At 37.8% G+C, this 16,617-nt stretch overlaps 1 protein-coding gene across 2 annotated transcripts in view; it reads left to right on the top strand.

Annotated features, from left to right (window-relative positions):
* ME2 (malic enzyme 2) overlaps nt 1-16,617 on the top strand; it is a 68,603-nt gene that overhangs the window by 40,837 nt on the left and 11,149 nt on the right. For both annotated transcript variants that reach the window (XM_010376782.2, XM_030925927.1), the window contains 4 exons: nt 261-374; nt 3,317-3,431; nt 4,961-5,103; nt 11,689-11,791. In XM_010376782.2, coding sequence (XP_010375084.1) covers nt 261-374; nt 3,317-3,431; nt 4,961-5,103; nt 11,689-11,791 — 475 coding nt within the window. The remainder of the gene's footprint in view (nt 1-260; nt 375-3,316; nt 3,432-4,960; nt 5,104-11,688; nt 11,792-16,617) is intronic.

The raw sequence follows: 16,617 nt of genomic DNA, 5'->3' as shown, positions 1-16,617 counted from the left end.
TAAGGGAAAAATAAACCAAATAGTTCTTATTATAGCATATAATTTTGCTATTTAGAAGGCTATTGGGGGATGTATGTTTTGACTAGTACACAGTTTGGTACTTTTTGTAATGTTGGTTTTCATCAAATATGTTGTGATTCTTTAGCATATAGCATATATATAACTATGAAGATTAGATAGCATATAATCTTCATATATAAAGTAATTCAAGCATTGCATCATACTCTAGTATATATTGAAATTTATGTTTTGTTGAACAGGCTGCTCTTGGAATTGCAAATCTTATAGTTATGTCTATGGTAGAAAATGGCCTGTCAGAACAAGAGGCACAAAAGAAAATCTGGATGTTTGACAAGTATGGTTTATTAGTTAAGGTAAGGTATTTAAAATTTGGAGAAGCAAAAGAGTGTATTATATTTTTAGTTGGATTTTTAAAATATTATTCCTTAAAATCTTGTTTCTCATTGGAGTCTCCAAATTATACCAGTTGGGACCTTCTGTTCTCTTTTTAACAAATGTCCCCAGTCTTACTGTCATTTACAAAGACTTCTGCTTCATATTTAATTAATCTGTATGTTGGCATCAGACTTACTCTTTCTTGCTTTGTTCTCTTGCTCTTAAGAGATCAAATGGCCATTGTACAAGTATGATTGTGTTTGACACTCCTAAAACTAGGTTTTTAATAGGAACTGAGAATTTCCTGATTAAATTGCAGTATTGCAGAATTTTTGATATTTGAGCAGAATTTTTTTTTTTTTTCTTAATTTTTTGGAGTGGGGGAGAAGGGGAATGAAGTCTCTCTCTGTCACCCAGGCTGGAGTGCAGTGGTGCGATCTCACCTCACTGCAACCTCTGCCTCCTGGGTTCAAGTGATTCTCCTTCCTGAGCCTCCTGAGGCCACTGTGCCTGGCCATGAGCAGAAATTCTTAACCCTTTGGAGATGGTAATCCCCTGAAGCAATCTGATAAAAATCTATGGACCCTTTCCCCAGGAAAAAAGCATGTGCTCCTGAAACCAATTTATGGATAATAAAGAGCTTATCTCCCAGATTAACTTAGTACCTTTGGGCCTGACTACCTTTGTTGGCATTGATTACCATTTTCACTAGCTTAAGAATGTCATATATCTTCTACTGTGTAACACATTGAAATATAACTAAACTGTTTCATAGTTAAACCAATCGAGTACACAATGCTGTTAAATTTTTGTATGTACACATTAAAATATAATGGTATAGCTGTTGCTTGGCATTTATGTCTGTGGAGCAAGCTATCTAAATGTACTTTACTCCAGTTCTAAAATCTTTTCTTCTTAATTAGAACCAGTATTCTGTTAGTACAAAAAATAAAATGAAAAATTGAAGTATGTGAATGAAAAATCTTGAGTGCTTAAACTACATGTAATTTAAAATGTAATAGTAGTTATATACCAGACGTTGTCATAAGACTTTACGTGTATTATCTCCTTTAATCATCTCAAAAACCCCTGTGAAGTTTTACAAATGAAGAAACAGTTAAAAAGGTCAAGGGAGTTATCCAAAGTCATCAGCTTATAAGTGACAGAGGCAGGATTCAAAACCAAGTATCCTGACTGTGAAGTCTGTGCTCTGAATAATTAAACTGTGCTGCCTCCCAAAGAGGCTGTAACTACCATATTTACTAGTATGTAAGGCACAAGGATAAAACATCACATATTTAGAAGGCTATTGGGGGATATATGTTTTGACTAGTACACAGTTTAGTTTGGTACTTTTTATAATGTTGGTTTTCATCCAATATGTTGTGATTCTTTAACATATTGGTAGGTCAGGTCTAACGCAGTATTGGTAGCTACAATGTGTTTACTTAGCACATATGAGAACCCTGTCCATCTCCATATTCATTATCAGATTATATATTTCTTTTCCAGTGTGCAGGTATCTTGGCCTATGGGCATTAGGCTTCCAGTGTCTCCTGGTGACCCTAAACACTGCCCTTCATTTTGAAACTTTGAAAACAGTGACTTCTTATGTCACTGTTTGCTCAGCCTGGTTTTCTGAACTGACTGATGATAGTGTGCTGCTTTTCCAGCCCCTGCAGGTTCTTATCTGGGGTTATCTTGGAGTTCTGATGGAAACACACTTTTTCAGGAGAAGTCTTCTTTTTTACCAAAATAAGAATATGAACTTCTCAGGTGGTTTTTGCATTCAGTGTGATTTTGTCTGCCTCAGAGCTTTGAGAAACTCTTCATTGTTCTAGTCTGTCAGTGGTATCTCTTCTGGCTTTGTGGCACTACTAAGAATTTAACGTTTATGGTTTTTGACCTGGGATTTGGAAAAGAAAACATGTCTCTTCATTCAGCCATCTTTAACCAGAATTCCCTGTTCCTCTTGTTTCTGAACTCTTGGTAGTACAAGTCCGTGGTGGCTGTCTGCAATTCTGAAATCCTAAAGGCTTTGAAATTCCAAAATTTTTTCCGAAATTTATTTTGGTGACCAATCTGATTGCCCTGAACTTACCTAGTAGCAAAACCTGACTCAAACTACAAAGAAGCTCTTGGTAATCTTAACCTTTTGTAATTGATGTGACTATTCGTAAGTTTGTTCAGTTATGGAGTATCTGTTGGGAGGGAGAATATGTAATATTTTATATATGCCATATTGTATTTCTAAAATATGAAAAATTCTCAGCCAGGAGTGGTGGCTCATGTCTGTGGTGGCTCAGCTTCCCACTTTGGGAAGCTGAGGTGGACGGATGGCTTGAGCCCAGGAGTTTGAGACCAGCCTGGGCAACATGGCAAAACCCCATCTCTACAAAAAAATTAGCCAGGCATGGTGGTGTGCGCCTATAGTTCCTAAACTATAAGTAGTTTAGTGTGCCTAAACCACTCTGGAGGCTGAAGTGGGAGGATCACCTGAGCCCAGGGAGGTAGAGGCTGCTACTGCACTCAAGTCTGGGTGACAGAGTGGTACCCCATCTCAAACCAACCAAATTAAATTAAATATAAAAAATTCCTAATTCCAAAACTCATCTACCCCAGATAAAGGATTGTAGGCTTTTGTGCCATATTGGACTTAGGAAGACCTCATAGAGTAAATGCATTTTTTAGAGGAACTAGAAAGTTTCTAGGAATAATGGGAGATTAGATTTTTGTTTTATATTTGAGTTTATGGACATGATGAAGATAGAATGGGAAGATGCGGGTTGAAGAGGAAAGTAAATGAAAATGAAAAGACATTTCTATTGTAGAAACAATGTGTAACTCATAATGATGTCTTTTTATTTCATCCTTAATATGCGTTGACTAAAAAAATACTGTATTTTATCTCAAAATTTAGGGGCGGAAAGCAAAAATAGATAGTTACCAGGAACCATTTACTCACCCCGCCCCAGAGAGCATACCTGATACTTTTGAAGATGCAGTGAATATACTGAAGCCTTCAACTATAATCGGTAGGTAAAGTTATTCTGATAAATAATTTTACTCCCTAACTGTATGTTGCCAGTCATAATTACCATGTAGGATTACTAAAAATGAGTTGGCAGTTTTGTTTTACCTAGCTTTCAGCTTGTACAACGTTTTTCTATGATAACTTTTTGGTTACCATGCATGAAATTCAGTTACCAGATGTTGCTTTATATTTTTAGGTCCTAGACACTATGTAGTCGATCATGCTTTGCTTTTAGAGTTGGTATTACTATTGGACTCAAAACATGAAAAAGACCAAAGCCATTTGCAGATTTTACCAGGGAAATTCTGTGCAGACTCAAAGTTTTCGTGGGCAACAAAGCTGAAAACTTTGAGTGTGGCATTGCATAGCTGCCATCAGTCTATGCCATCATGGCATTACCTTCTCAGCGGAAAATGTATAAGTGTCTAAAAGAGGAGCTATTTTCTATATAACTGTAAGTTGTTTTGTTTTCTTTTTTCTTTCTTTTTTTTTTTTTTTTTGAGATGGAGTCTTGCTCTGTCGCTTAGGCCGGAGTTAGCTCACTGTAACCTCCGCCTCCCAAGTTCAAGTGATTCTCTTGCCCCAGCCTCCCAAGTAGCTGGGATTACAGGTACCTGCCACCACACCCGGCTAATTTTTGTAATTTTAGTAGAGATGGGGTTTCACCATGTTGACCAGGCTGGTCTCGAACTCCTAACCTCAGGTGATCCACCTGCCTCGCTGGGTGAGACTCTGTCTCAAAAAATAAATAAATAAAAATAAACAACTCCCCATTTTCCCCACCCCCCACTTCCTAACAACCACCATTCTACTTTTTGTCTCTATGAATTTAACTACCTCATATAAATGGAATAACATGGTATTTTTCTCTTTGTGACTGGCTTATTTTATTTAGCATAATGTCAGGTTTCATCCATGTGGTAGCAAGTTTTATCTTCCCAATTAGAGTGATGAAGATAGTTGTGTACTCTTTTTAAAAATTGGCTGGGCATGGTGGCTCACATAATTCCAGCACTTTGGGAGGCCGAGGCAGGCAGATCACCTGAGGTCAGGAGTTTGAGACTAGCCTGGCCAACATGGCAAAACCCCGTCTCTGCTGAAAATACAAAAATTAGCCAGGTGTGGTGACACACACCTTTAATCCCAGCTACCTGGGAAGGTGAGGCATGAGAATCACTTGAACCCAGGAGGGGGAGGTTGCAGTGAGCCGAGATTGTGCCACTACACTCCAGTCTGGGTGACAGAGCGAGACACTGTCTCAAAAAACAAAAAGTTGAAAGAATAAAATTTCCCATAATTTACTGTGTGTATAGTAGACAATAAATACTTGAGAACTTTCAGCATCTTGTTTTCTCTTTTCAGATTTGAGATTGCATTCTCATAGATTTTGCATTGCTGAGATAGTGCTGTCTTTGTGATGAGATATTACCTGTGTTTTTGTTATTGCAGGCCTATTGTAGAAATGCTATTGATAAGCATTGCTTTTATACCTATAATAAAGTTGCTATTTTTCCCTCTTACTTATTACAGGAGTTGCAGGTGCTGGCCGTCTTTTCACTCCTGATGTAATCAGAGCCATGGCCTCTATCAATGAAAGACCTGTAATATTTGCATTAAGTAATCCTACAGCACAGGCAGAGTGCACGGCTGAAGAAGCATATACACTTACAGAGGTATTACTAATCACATGAATTGATATGTGTATTATTTTGCCTCCACTAGCTTATTAGTTATACATTCTTACACAGTTGTTCTAGTGGTTTTCCTAAAGATTACAGCATGCATCTATGGGTGATCAAAGTCTGATATAAATCATTGCCAATTATGGGAAACAAGTACTTTATAACTCCATTGAAATGCCCTCACACTGTTTGCATTATTGTTGCGAATTTTAATGTTCTATGTATTTTAAACCCAAAATACATGATTGTTATATTTTACAAAAATTATTCAGATTTACCTACATTTTAATTTATGTATCACTATTCTTCCTGCAAGTCTGCTTCTACCTAGGATCATTTTCCTTCTACCAGAAGAATTCCTCTATTTAAGTGTAGGTCTAATGAATTCTCTTAGTAATTTATTTTGCCTTCATTTTGAAGGATATTTTCACTGTGCATAGAAGTAAAAGTTGGTAAATACTTGAGCATTTTGAAGATATTTTACTGTTTTCTGACTTTCGTTTTCTTTTTGATGACATATCATTGTCTTAGGTTTTTAACAGTTTGACTACGGCAGACCTATGGGTGGCTTTCTTTGTATTTATTCCACATGGGGATTATACTGCTCCTGAATCTGCGGCTTGATGTCTGTTTTTGGTTTTTGTTTTTTCTGTTTTGAAAAAATACCAGCTAGTATCTCTGCTTTGGCCACATTCTCTTTCTCCTCTTATGGGACTCTAATTATATGGTCAGAGATATATCTCACATATCTTTTACACTGTTTTCTATATATATTATCCCTCTTGCACTCTGTGTTTCAATCTGGTGATTTCCTTTGGCCCTGTCTTCTAGATTGCAGATTCTGTGTTCAGCTGTGCTTATCTGTTGTTAGGTTCTTAATTTTAGTTACTGTGTTTTTTTCATTTGTAGAATTTCTGTTTTATCTGTATAGGAAATTATTAATTTAGTAACAGACTTAAAATCATGTACTGTAGAAACAATCAATTTCTAAATATTGCTTTTTTGTACTTACATTTCATGAAACATTTCTTTTTACTCTCTTCAAGTGCATCATCACCATCAGTGTTTGTCTTTTCTGGGGCTGTTTTTTTTTTTGAGTCATCTGACAGCTGTGGAGAACAAATTTTTATTTACATCCAAACTGTTTAAGATTGACTACTTCTAGATCTTTGACACTACCATGGGATTATAGCCCAGTTACAAATATCTGCCTATAAATCACTCGACATTTGGGTTTTTTTCCTACCATTCTGTAAGGATGTAGTTGTAATCTCCACAATTACTTTCTATATTGTTCTGGTAAGTGATCTAACTGGCTCTAGAAAGTGATTTTTAAAGGCTTGTTTACAATGATGTCTAGCAACTGTAATTGCTAGATTACATCCTTGAGATTAAGTAATAAATCTGTGATGCATTTTTTAATCTTCACTCCTTTAAAAAAAAGATTTTTATAATAGAAAAATATTATAGTATATGTCTTAAAAGCTAAGGATTCTTTTAAAAATATAACCACAGGGCCGGGCATGGTGGCTCACACCTGTAATCCCAGCACTTTGGGAGGCCGAAGCAGGCAGATCACGAGGTCAGGAGATTGAGACCATCCTGGCTAACACGGTGAAACTCCGTCTCTACTAAAAATACAACAAAAATTAGCCGGGCATAGTGGTGGGTGCCTGTAGTCCTAGCTACTTGGGAGGCTGAGGCAGGTGAATGGCGTGAACCCAGGAGGCGGAGCTTGCAGTGACCTGAGATGGCGCCACTGCACTACAGCCTGGGTGACAGAGCAAGACTCCATCTCAAAAAATATATATATATACACACACACATATTATGTGTATGTATATATGTGTGTGTATATATTTATGTATAACCACAGTACTGTTATACCTCATAATTTGAACAATAATTATATCTTGTCATTTAATTTTTTTTTTTTTTTTTTTTTTTGAGACAGGGTCTCCCTTGGTCGCCCAGGCTGGAGTGTAGTGGCACAGTCATGGCTCACTGCAGACTCCAGTTCCTGGCTCAAGTAATCCTCTTGCCTCAACTTCCTCAGTAGCTGGGACTACAGGCAAGCACCACCATACCCAGCTAATTTTTTAATTTTTATTTTTGTAGAAACAAGGTCTTGCTTTGTTGGCCAGGCTGGTCTCAAATTGCTGACCTCAAGTGATCCCCCTGCCTCAGCCTCCCACAGTGCTGGGATTACAGACATGAGCCACTGTGCCCCACCTAATTTCTTGAATATATGAATTACAATTAAAATTTTCTGATGGTAACAAATATCTCACTCATTTTTATTGTCTATCTTTTGTTCTGTCTTGGTTATCAGGTTTGTTTATAAGGCTAATTTGTACTTCGTTTTTTGTTTTGTTTCGTTTTTTTGTTTGTTTTGTTTTTCACCTGCCTTAGCCCCCCAAGTAGCTGGGCTCCTGCCACCATGCCCAGCTAATTTTTTTGTATTTTTAGTAGAGACGGGGTTTCGCCATGTTAGCCAGGATGGTCTCAATCTCCTGACGTCGTGATCTGCCTGCCTTGGCCTCCCAAAGTGCTGGGATTATAGGCGTGAGCCACCACACCTAGCCTGTTTTTGTTTTTTTTAATTGAGGGATGGATAGTGTAGAAAAAGAACTACAGCAATAATTTAAGGCTGTGGATAAAGTTATCTTTGGAGAAAGGGACTTTACTTTTTCGAGCAGATCACCATAATCCAGTCAGGATGTGGTCCACATGAGACCTGGGGTATTTCCAGTTTGCCCTTTCTCCTGGTATCCACTGCTTTGGGTATGAATCATCAAAAGTCCTGAGGTATTTATCAGCACCTCTCATCCTTAATGGTCCCTGAACATCCATTTTCCTCTCTGTCATCATGAGACTTTGGGTAGCTTTGCTGTTCAGGGTCTCAGCCACAGCTTTTGATTTGGAAATCAGCAGTCATTTTGAGGGAAGAGCTTCAAATGCTAGGCTCATATATCTTGCTTCCCTTTTCTCTTGGATCTTGGAAACCACTCTTCCCCAACACCAAACTCTCACTATCCTGTTAGGTCTCTACTTCTTTACAAAAATTTTTTTAAATGTATTTTATCTGGTTTTTTAAATTGTAACCAGAGGAAAAATTGGTATGAAATAACCCAGAAAATCATTGCCAAAGCAGAACTCTCAGAACTTCATGAACTTAATATTCATACTCTTGATATATTTGACATTCTTTTTTTCCCATTGTTGAACACTGTGTAGGCCAGGCACAGTGGTTCATGCCTGTAATCCCAGCACTTTGGGAGGCCGAGGTGGGCGGATCACTTGAGGCCAGGAGTTCAAGATCAGCCTGGCCAACGTGGCGAAACCCTGTCTCTACTAAGAATGCAAAAAAATTAGCCAGGTGTGGTGGCTCATGTCTGTAGTCCCAGCTACTCAGGAGGCTGAGGCTGGAGAATAGCCTGAACCCAGGAGGCAGAGGCTGTGTGAGCCGAGATCATGCCGCTGCACTCCAGCCTGGGCAACAGAGCAAGACTGTCTCAAAAAAACAAAACAAAAAACAAAAAACCTTTATGTTGACATATATTCTCTCCAAATTCTTTTGCTTCCATATGGCCACTCTGTTAGTCAAAATAAATTCTCGTGACTGTTGGTTTCCAATTGATACAATAATTATTGAAATCTCTTCTCCTAAATAAATCACAGAATCATCATACAGATATTTAAAAATTAGTCTCTTTAGTATACTGTCTTACCTTTTTATTACTTTTAGTTTGATTGCCTGTCCTCTTCACCAGGCTTTATTACTTAAAACTAATGATTATTGCTCCCCAAATTAAATCTTAGTCATCTACAATGACTGTTTGGTAAGTGTATTAAATGCATCATGGATCGTTGACATTTCCAAAATATAAAAAATTTAAGTATTTTGAGCAGTAGTTGTATATCACCAGAAGACTGCTCATTTAAGAATTTTATTTTTTGAGTAAATATTGTAATAAATGTACATTATTGGGATACATAAAAATTCCCCAAGGAGACTAGTTTGATATACTGTATTTCATCAGTTTTAAGATGAAGGATCACTTGAGCCTATGAGTTTGAGACCAGCCTGGACAACATAGCGAAACCCTGTCTGTATAAAAAATTTAAAAATTAGCTGGGCATGGTGATGCACACCTGTGGTCTTAGCTACTTGGGAGGCTGAGGTGGGAGGATTGCTTGAGCCCAGGAGGTTGAGGCTGCAGTGAGCTGTGATTGTGCCACTGCACTCCAGCCTGGGCAACAGAATGAGACCCTGTCTCAAAAAAAGTAATAATAAAAAGAGCATTGTGTCATAGTTTACTTTTACATAAATTATTTCTTAGTGTTACATGAAATAATGGCATAGAATTTTGAGTAGTCATCACCTGTTAAATGTTTAGTCCCCTTTTGTTTTCACCATGGAGATGTTACTCCAACACCCTTTGCTGCTCAGCGAGAAAAATACTTAAAAAAAAAAATCTTCATAGTTGAATTGTCAGCTGCTTACATAGGGCAACTTGGACTTCAGAATAAGAATATACTATTATTAAAACCTGGCCACGTTTAAGCCATGGATTAATTATTGGGTTAAATGGACAGGGGAGGCAGGGATAATGACTTGGAGAATGTGAACTGCTATAGAATGTTGTCATTATTGAAGAGTTTTCCCAAGATCTGTCCTTTTTTTTTTTTTCTTTTTTTTTTTTTGAGACGGAGTCTCGCTCTGTTGCCCAGGCTGGAGTGCAGTGGCATGATCTCATCTCAGCTCATTGCAAGCTCCACCTCCCAGGTTCATGACATTCTCCTGCCTCAGCTTCCTGAGTAGCTGGGACTACAGGCGCCAGCCACCAGGCCTGGCTAATTTTTTGTATTTTTAGTAGAGACAGGGTTTCACCATGTTAGCCAGGATGGTCTCGATCTCCTGACGTCATGATCTGCCCACCTCAGCCTCCCAAAGTACAGAGATTACAGGTGTGAGCCACTGCGCCCAGCCAACCAAAATCTTTCTGAATTTCCAAACTTAACTGATATCATGGGAACATTTTTTCCATGACGTGCTATATTGTATAATCTACCTTATAAGACTATTAAAATTAATGGTGCCAGAAAAATAAGTGTGTACTTATTGTGATAACATGTATGACATTAACCATGAACTAACCTTAATTGTCAAAGAAACAAAATTTTTAGTCATAAGTAATGTTTGGAACAGATAGAGAATTGTAATAGCTATCCATAGAATAGGTAGAAAATGATATAACAATATGGAGTTGCAAGTCTAAGATAGTCAGCTGTGCCCTACTAGCATAGTTAGCTTGCTTCTACTCTTAAATCTTGTATCATTTTGAAATGGAAAGTATTTCCTGTAAAAAGTAATGCTTACTCCGCATTGTTGACCTTCAGATTACCTGGAGTCAAATTCTTGAATGTTAAATCCACTAAAGCCAAGGGTCTACAATACTATAAAGAATAATAATACAATTAATTCTCTTAGAAATACTGAATATGCCAGTAACATTTATTATATGCCATTACAGAGCATAGTATCAAAATTGGATAGATGTGACAAATTTGGAGAAGTATTCTTCTTTAACAAGGCATCAGGCCATTTGTTTTCTTGGAGTGATACTATGGTCATGCCACATGCCTGTGTTATAAACTGCCTACTGCTGGGTATTATAGCATCATTGAAAACCTGTGGCTGTGGAGTTACAAAAAAATCTAGATTAAGATTTAACTACTACAGTTTTGATGTGTGACTTTTGACAAAGTATTTGAAAATAGCCTTAGTTTTCTGATTTTTTAAAATTAGTGAAATGGAGATGATGATGAAGTTTTCATGATGGCACATTGACTGAGTTAACACATATAAAGTACTTGGTAATTAGTTTTAGCAGTTATACAGTAAATGACGGCCATTTGTTTTGGTATTTCCCCTTCATTCATAGGTGTTTATATTGGTCTTTATAATATGGAATGATATTTATTGGCCATTTACATTTTAAATTTCTTTTTCTTTTTTTTGAGATGGAGTCTTGCTCTGTTGCCCAGACTGGACTGCAGTGGCATGATATCGGCTCACTGCAACCTCTTCCTCCCGGGTTCAAGTGATTCTCCTGCCTCAGGCTCCTGAGTAGCTGAGATCGCAGGCATGGGCCAACACACCCAGCTAATTTTTTGTATTTTTAGTAGAGATAGGGTTTCACTATGTTGGCCAGGCAGTCTCAAACTCCTGGCCTCTAGTGATCTGCCCACCTCGGCCTCCCGAAGTGCTGGGACTGCAGGTGTAAGCCGTGGTGCCTGGCCTTAAATTTCTTAAAAATAAGTGTCTGGTTTTTAAATTTTTAGTAATAAATGATGTTTAACTTTATTAATTATTTATTGAATGTATGCTACACATAAAACCTCATTCTAACAAACAATTGTAATGAAAAGATTGTTATATAGTATATTATGCTTTGTTTCCAAGTAATATATTGGCCTGCTTTACTCCAGGACTTGATTTTGTATGAATTCACCCCAATTTTCTCATCCACAGAAAATAACAAAATTGAAGTTATTCCATCTTCTTAACAGGGCAGGTGTTTGTTTGCCAGTGGCAGTCCGTTTGGGCCAGTGAAACTCACAGATGGGCGAGTCTTTACACCAGGTCAAGGAAACAATGTATATATTTTTCCAGGTAAATGCCGTCATTATTTATGTTATAGAGCAATAGTTAATTATGTAAAAATACTTAATGGAATTCTTTGGAATGGAAGATTGAAATGAGCAACGGTATTAAAGAATTTTGGTATAAATGTACAAGGAAACTCAAGGAATTCATTGAATTCAGCATGCTCCATTTTCTCTGAAAATTTATTCATATTGTTAATTACATTTGTTTTTATTATAGAAATAATGTATTGCATGATTTGTAAAAATGCAGAGGAACAGAATGGCGCAAAATTCTGTAACCCTCTCTATCTCCCCTTGGTGTACCTCCTTAATCATACTTCCCAAAACCATTGTCAGTAATTTGCTGGGAGTTTTTCTGGTGGTTACCATCGTGACTGATAGATTTGTCTCCCAGGTTCAAGCAATTCCCCTGCCTCAGCCTTCTGAGTATCTGGGACTACAGGCATGCACCACCACACCTGGCTAATTTTTATATTTTTAGTAGGGATGGTATTTCACCGTGTTGGCCAGGCTGGTCTTGAAATCCTGACCTCAGATGTTCCGCCCATCCCAAAGTGCTGGGTTTACAGGTGTGAGCCACCACGCCCAGCCAGGTGTTCTTATTTTTTAAGATACAACCACTATACTGGTATCACACCAAAGGAAATTAATAATAATTGTTTAATATCATTTATTATTAACTCAGTTCAACAACTTATTTTTATTCTCAATACCTTTTTTTAAATTTTAGAATTGCTCTTTCTAAATAACTACTTTAAAAATAAAAATGGCTACAGTATTCTTTCAGCTTTTTCTGGAGAATTATTAGGATACCTTTTAATATTTCTTCCTTTGTGCTGTATTTTCCATAAATTTCTGGTGATCCTCAGTTGTCTCTTTCTTTTAAGCAAGACTATGTTGAGTAAAACAGGAATTTTGTATGATTTTCTTTTGCACTTGTGTCTTTTTTCTTCTGGTAGGTCTTTACCTGACTAGCTGACAGCAGGCTCTAATTAAGATATGACAAGTAGTCTTATAGTTTATATAGGCTGGCATCAGGCAAGCATGTATAACTATTGTTAAAGAAGGTATTTAGTCTGTGAATATCCTGGTGCTTTTCTATATTTTTCTCCTTTTTTTTGCCCCTCATGTTTTCCTGTTATCTCTTGAGACCTAACCTCTATAATAGAAACTGTCCCGTCACCCATGATCTCTTTCTAGAACTTGATAATGTTCAAAATCAGTATGTTCTATTCAGTAACATTTCTGTGGCCTAAAAGGCATGAGGGCAGGAAAGGCAATACTTTTCTGCTGATTTTAACAAAACAATTTTTTTTAACTTTTTTTTTAGTTTCAGGGGTACATATGAAGGTTTGTTAGATAGGTAAATTGTGTGTTGCAGGGGGGTTCATGTATAGATTATTTCGTCGCCTGGGTAATAAGCATGGTACCCGATAGGTAGTTTTTTGATCCTTACCCTCTTCCCGCCCTCTACCCTTAAGTAGGCCCCAGTGTCTGTTGTTCCCTTCTTTGTGTCCATGAGTTTTTATCACTTAGCTCCACGTATAAGTGAGAACATACGGTATTTGGTTTTCTGTTCCTGTGTTAGTTCACTTAGGATAATAGCCTCCAGCTCCATGCATGTTACTGCAAAGGACGTGATCTCATTCATTTTTACGGCTGCATAGGACTTTTTTTTAAATTTATACACATGGTGTATATGTGCCACATTTTCTTTATCCAGTTTACCATTGATGGGTATTTAGGTTAATTCTATGTCTTTGCTATTGTGAATAATGCTACAATGAACATACACATGCATGTGTCTTAATGGTAGAATGATTTATATTCCTTTGAGTAATACCCAATAATAGGGTTGCTGGGTCGAATGGTTGTTCTAAGTTCAGCAAAACCATTTTTTATATCATATCTGGGTTTTAAGGAATTTAGCAGTTGATTATTTTTATGTAACCCTTTAAAGTCCTAACTTTAATAACAGTTAGGGATACCATAAATATGGACATTAAAAATGACCTGGCCAGGCATGGTGGCTCTCACCTGTAATCCCAACATTTTGGGAGGCCGAGGCAGGAGGATTGCTTGAGGCCAGGAGTGTGAGACCAGCCTGGGCAACATAGTGAGACCTTGTTTCTTCCAAAAATTAAAAAAATTAGCCAGGTGTGGTGGTGCACGCCCCTAGTCCCAGCTAGTCAGGAGGCTGAGGTGGAAGGATCACATGAGCCTGGGAGGTCCAGGCTGCAGTGAGCCATCATCATGCCAGTGCACTCCAGCCTGGTCAACAAAGTGAGACTGTCTCAAAAAAATAAAATAAAATGACCTGGCATTTGAGGTAGAAATGAGCCTAAAAATAGGAGGATTGACCGAAAGTCTGTTGATAAAGCAACTTAAAAAAAACTCTGTTAATATTTGAATGACCTAGTTCAGCAACTATAACAACTGGATGAAATTTTTTTTTAAGACCATAAAAGGGTCAAAGGGATAAGATACTGACTCTAATGGAATATTGGGGAATTCTGGACCAAGGTTAGGGAGGGAACTAAGGCACAGAGCCAGCTCTTGAAGCCAGTTTTACAGTGGCAACACAGACCAGGAAGGAAGTGGCTAAGAGGTGCAGCTGTGCTTTTCATGGAAGGTGGACAAGATCGGCACCATGTCCAAGTCTGGTACCACCTCCCACTCTGAACTGAAACCCTAAAGTGTTGTACCTTGGATTGGGGGTATAGTTTGCAGCAGCAGTGGGTGATTTAGAAAACCTCAAGCCTCTGTTCGGGACTGCCAGTGTCCACAAGTGCCCAGCAGAAGCAAATAAAAATTTCTCTGAAATAAGATAATGCTATCCTAGTCCTCAAATTATTTCTATAAATTTTCAAATACAACCTAAGTGGAAAAATAAAAAGAGATAATGAGGCACATAAAGAGACATAACAACAGAAGCCAAAACCAATGAAAACAAGAAAAAGACATACTGAAACCCTAGATATAACGCAAATGCTATGAAACAAATATGCTTATTATATTTATAGAGATAAAAGCCAATCTTGAAAACTTAGACAAGTACCATTAAATTCTAAAATTGAAAAATGTAGTAATCTGTAAGATCTGAGTGGGCTAGGTGTAGTGACTCATGCCTATAATCCCAGCACTTTGTGAGGCCAAGGTGGAAGAACTGCTTGAGCCCAGGAGTTTTGAGACCAGCCCTGGCAACATAATGAGACCCCCATCTCTACAAAATTAAATATATATTATATTAGTCAGGCATGGTGGCATATGCCTGTAGTCCTAGCTACTCAGGAGGCTGAGATGGGAGGATCACTTGAGCTTGGGAGGTCATGGCTGGAGTGAGTCATGATTGGGCCCCGATGCTCCAGCCTGGGTGACAAAGCAAGACCCTGTCTCAAAACAAAAAACAAAAAACACTGAGTCAATGAGGCTTATGGCAGATTAGACCAGAGAGAATTAATCAACTGGAAAATATCTCTGAAGAAACAATCCAGAATGCAGCACAGAGAGACCAAAAAAAAATAGGTAGGGGACATACATTTCATTGATAGATCTTTAATCGAAGTCCTAGAATAAATGAGAATGAAGCAGAGGCAACATGTGCTGGCCTCATGGCTGAGTTATTTTTAGAACTGATGATTGACAATATTCAAAAAGTTCGCAGAAACCCATGTGGGATGCATAAAAAGAAATCTACATCTAGGAACATTACTGTGAGGCTTCAGAATCACCACAAAGAGAAGAATATGAAAGCAGCCAGAACAAAAAGATTTCCTTCAAAGAAGCGACCAACAGACTGACAGTAGACTCCTCAGTGACAATAAGATCCCAAGGCTGCGGAATGACCTATGAAAGTTGCTTATGGGAAATACTTGCCAACCTAGAATTCATTACACAGTGAAAATATCCTTCAAGAATTAAGGCAAAGTGAAGACATTTTTCAGAAAAACAAAAAACCAGGGATTCACCACCTGGCAGACTGTTTTTATATTAAAGGAAAAGAAATTTTGTTCCTTAGGGAAAAAGAAAATAATCCCACATAGAAACTCTAAGGTGTAGGAAGGAATGAAGAGCAAAGAAAGTCTATGAATAAGTGGGTGGGTACAACAAAATGAATGTTGTTTATATAGAATGAAACAAACATGACATGGGATTTTGAAAAATATATATAGAAAGAATTAAAATGCACAACAACAGTAACTCTGTTAAATAGAGTTAAGCTGTTATGAGGGACTTACATTGATTGGCAGAAAGGTAAATTAAAAATTAATGTGGAGCGGGGGATGTTGGCTCATACCCATAATCCCAGCACTTTGGGATGTCAAGAGAGGAGGATCACTTGAGGCCAAGAGTTTGAGACTAGCCCTGGCAACATAGGGAGGCTGTGTCTCTACAAAAAACAAACAAACAAAAAATAGCCAGGTGTGGTGACATGTGCCTGTAGTCCCAGCTACCACAGACACAGAGGACGGAGGATCAGTTGAGCCCAGGAGTTTGTGTGGCAAACTTTGGTCGTGCCACTGCACTCTAGCCTAGGCAATAGAGTGAGACCCTGTCTCAAAAAAAAAATTTAATGTGGAATGTTGGTAGTTAAAGATGCATGATATAAATTTTAGGATAACCATTAGAACACTACAAAGACTTCCTGTTTATGGTAAGGTAATGCTGGGATGAAATGAAACAACAAAAATCCGAAAAGCAAGAAAGAAGAGGAAAAGGAACATAAAATAAGCAAGGCAAGATGAGATGAGAGTGATGAGACTAAGTGTTTGGGGGCTAAACCTGCCCCAATCACTTAAAAAAAAAAAAAAAAAAGTAAAAACTACATTA

The sequence above is a fragment of the Rhinopithecus roxellana genome, chromosome 21 (genome assembly GCF_007565055.1).
Source record: "Rhinopithecus roxellana isolate Shanxi Qingling chromosome 21, ASM756505v1, whole genome shotgun sequence".
Classification (NCBI taxonomy): domain Eukaryota; kingdom Metazoa; phylum Chordata; class Mammalia; order Primates; family Cercopithecidae; genus Rhinopithecus; species Rhinopithecus roxellana.
Note: the sequence above shows the minus strand (reverse complement) of the source record. Positions and strands in the feature narration are given on the sequence as shown.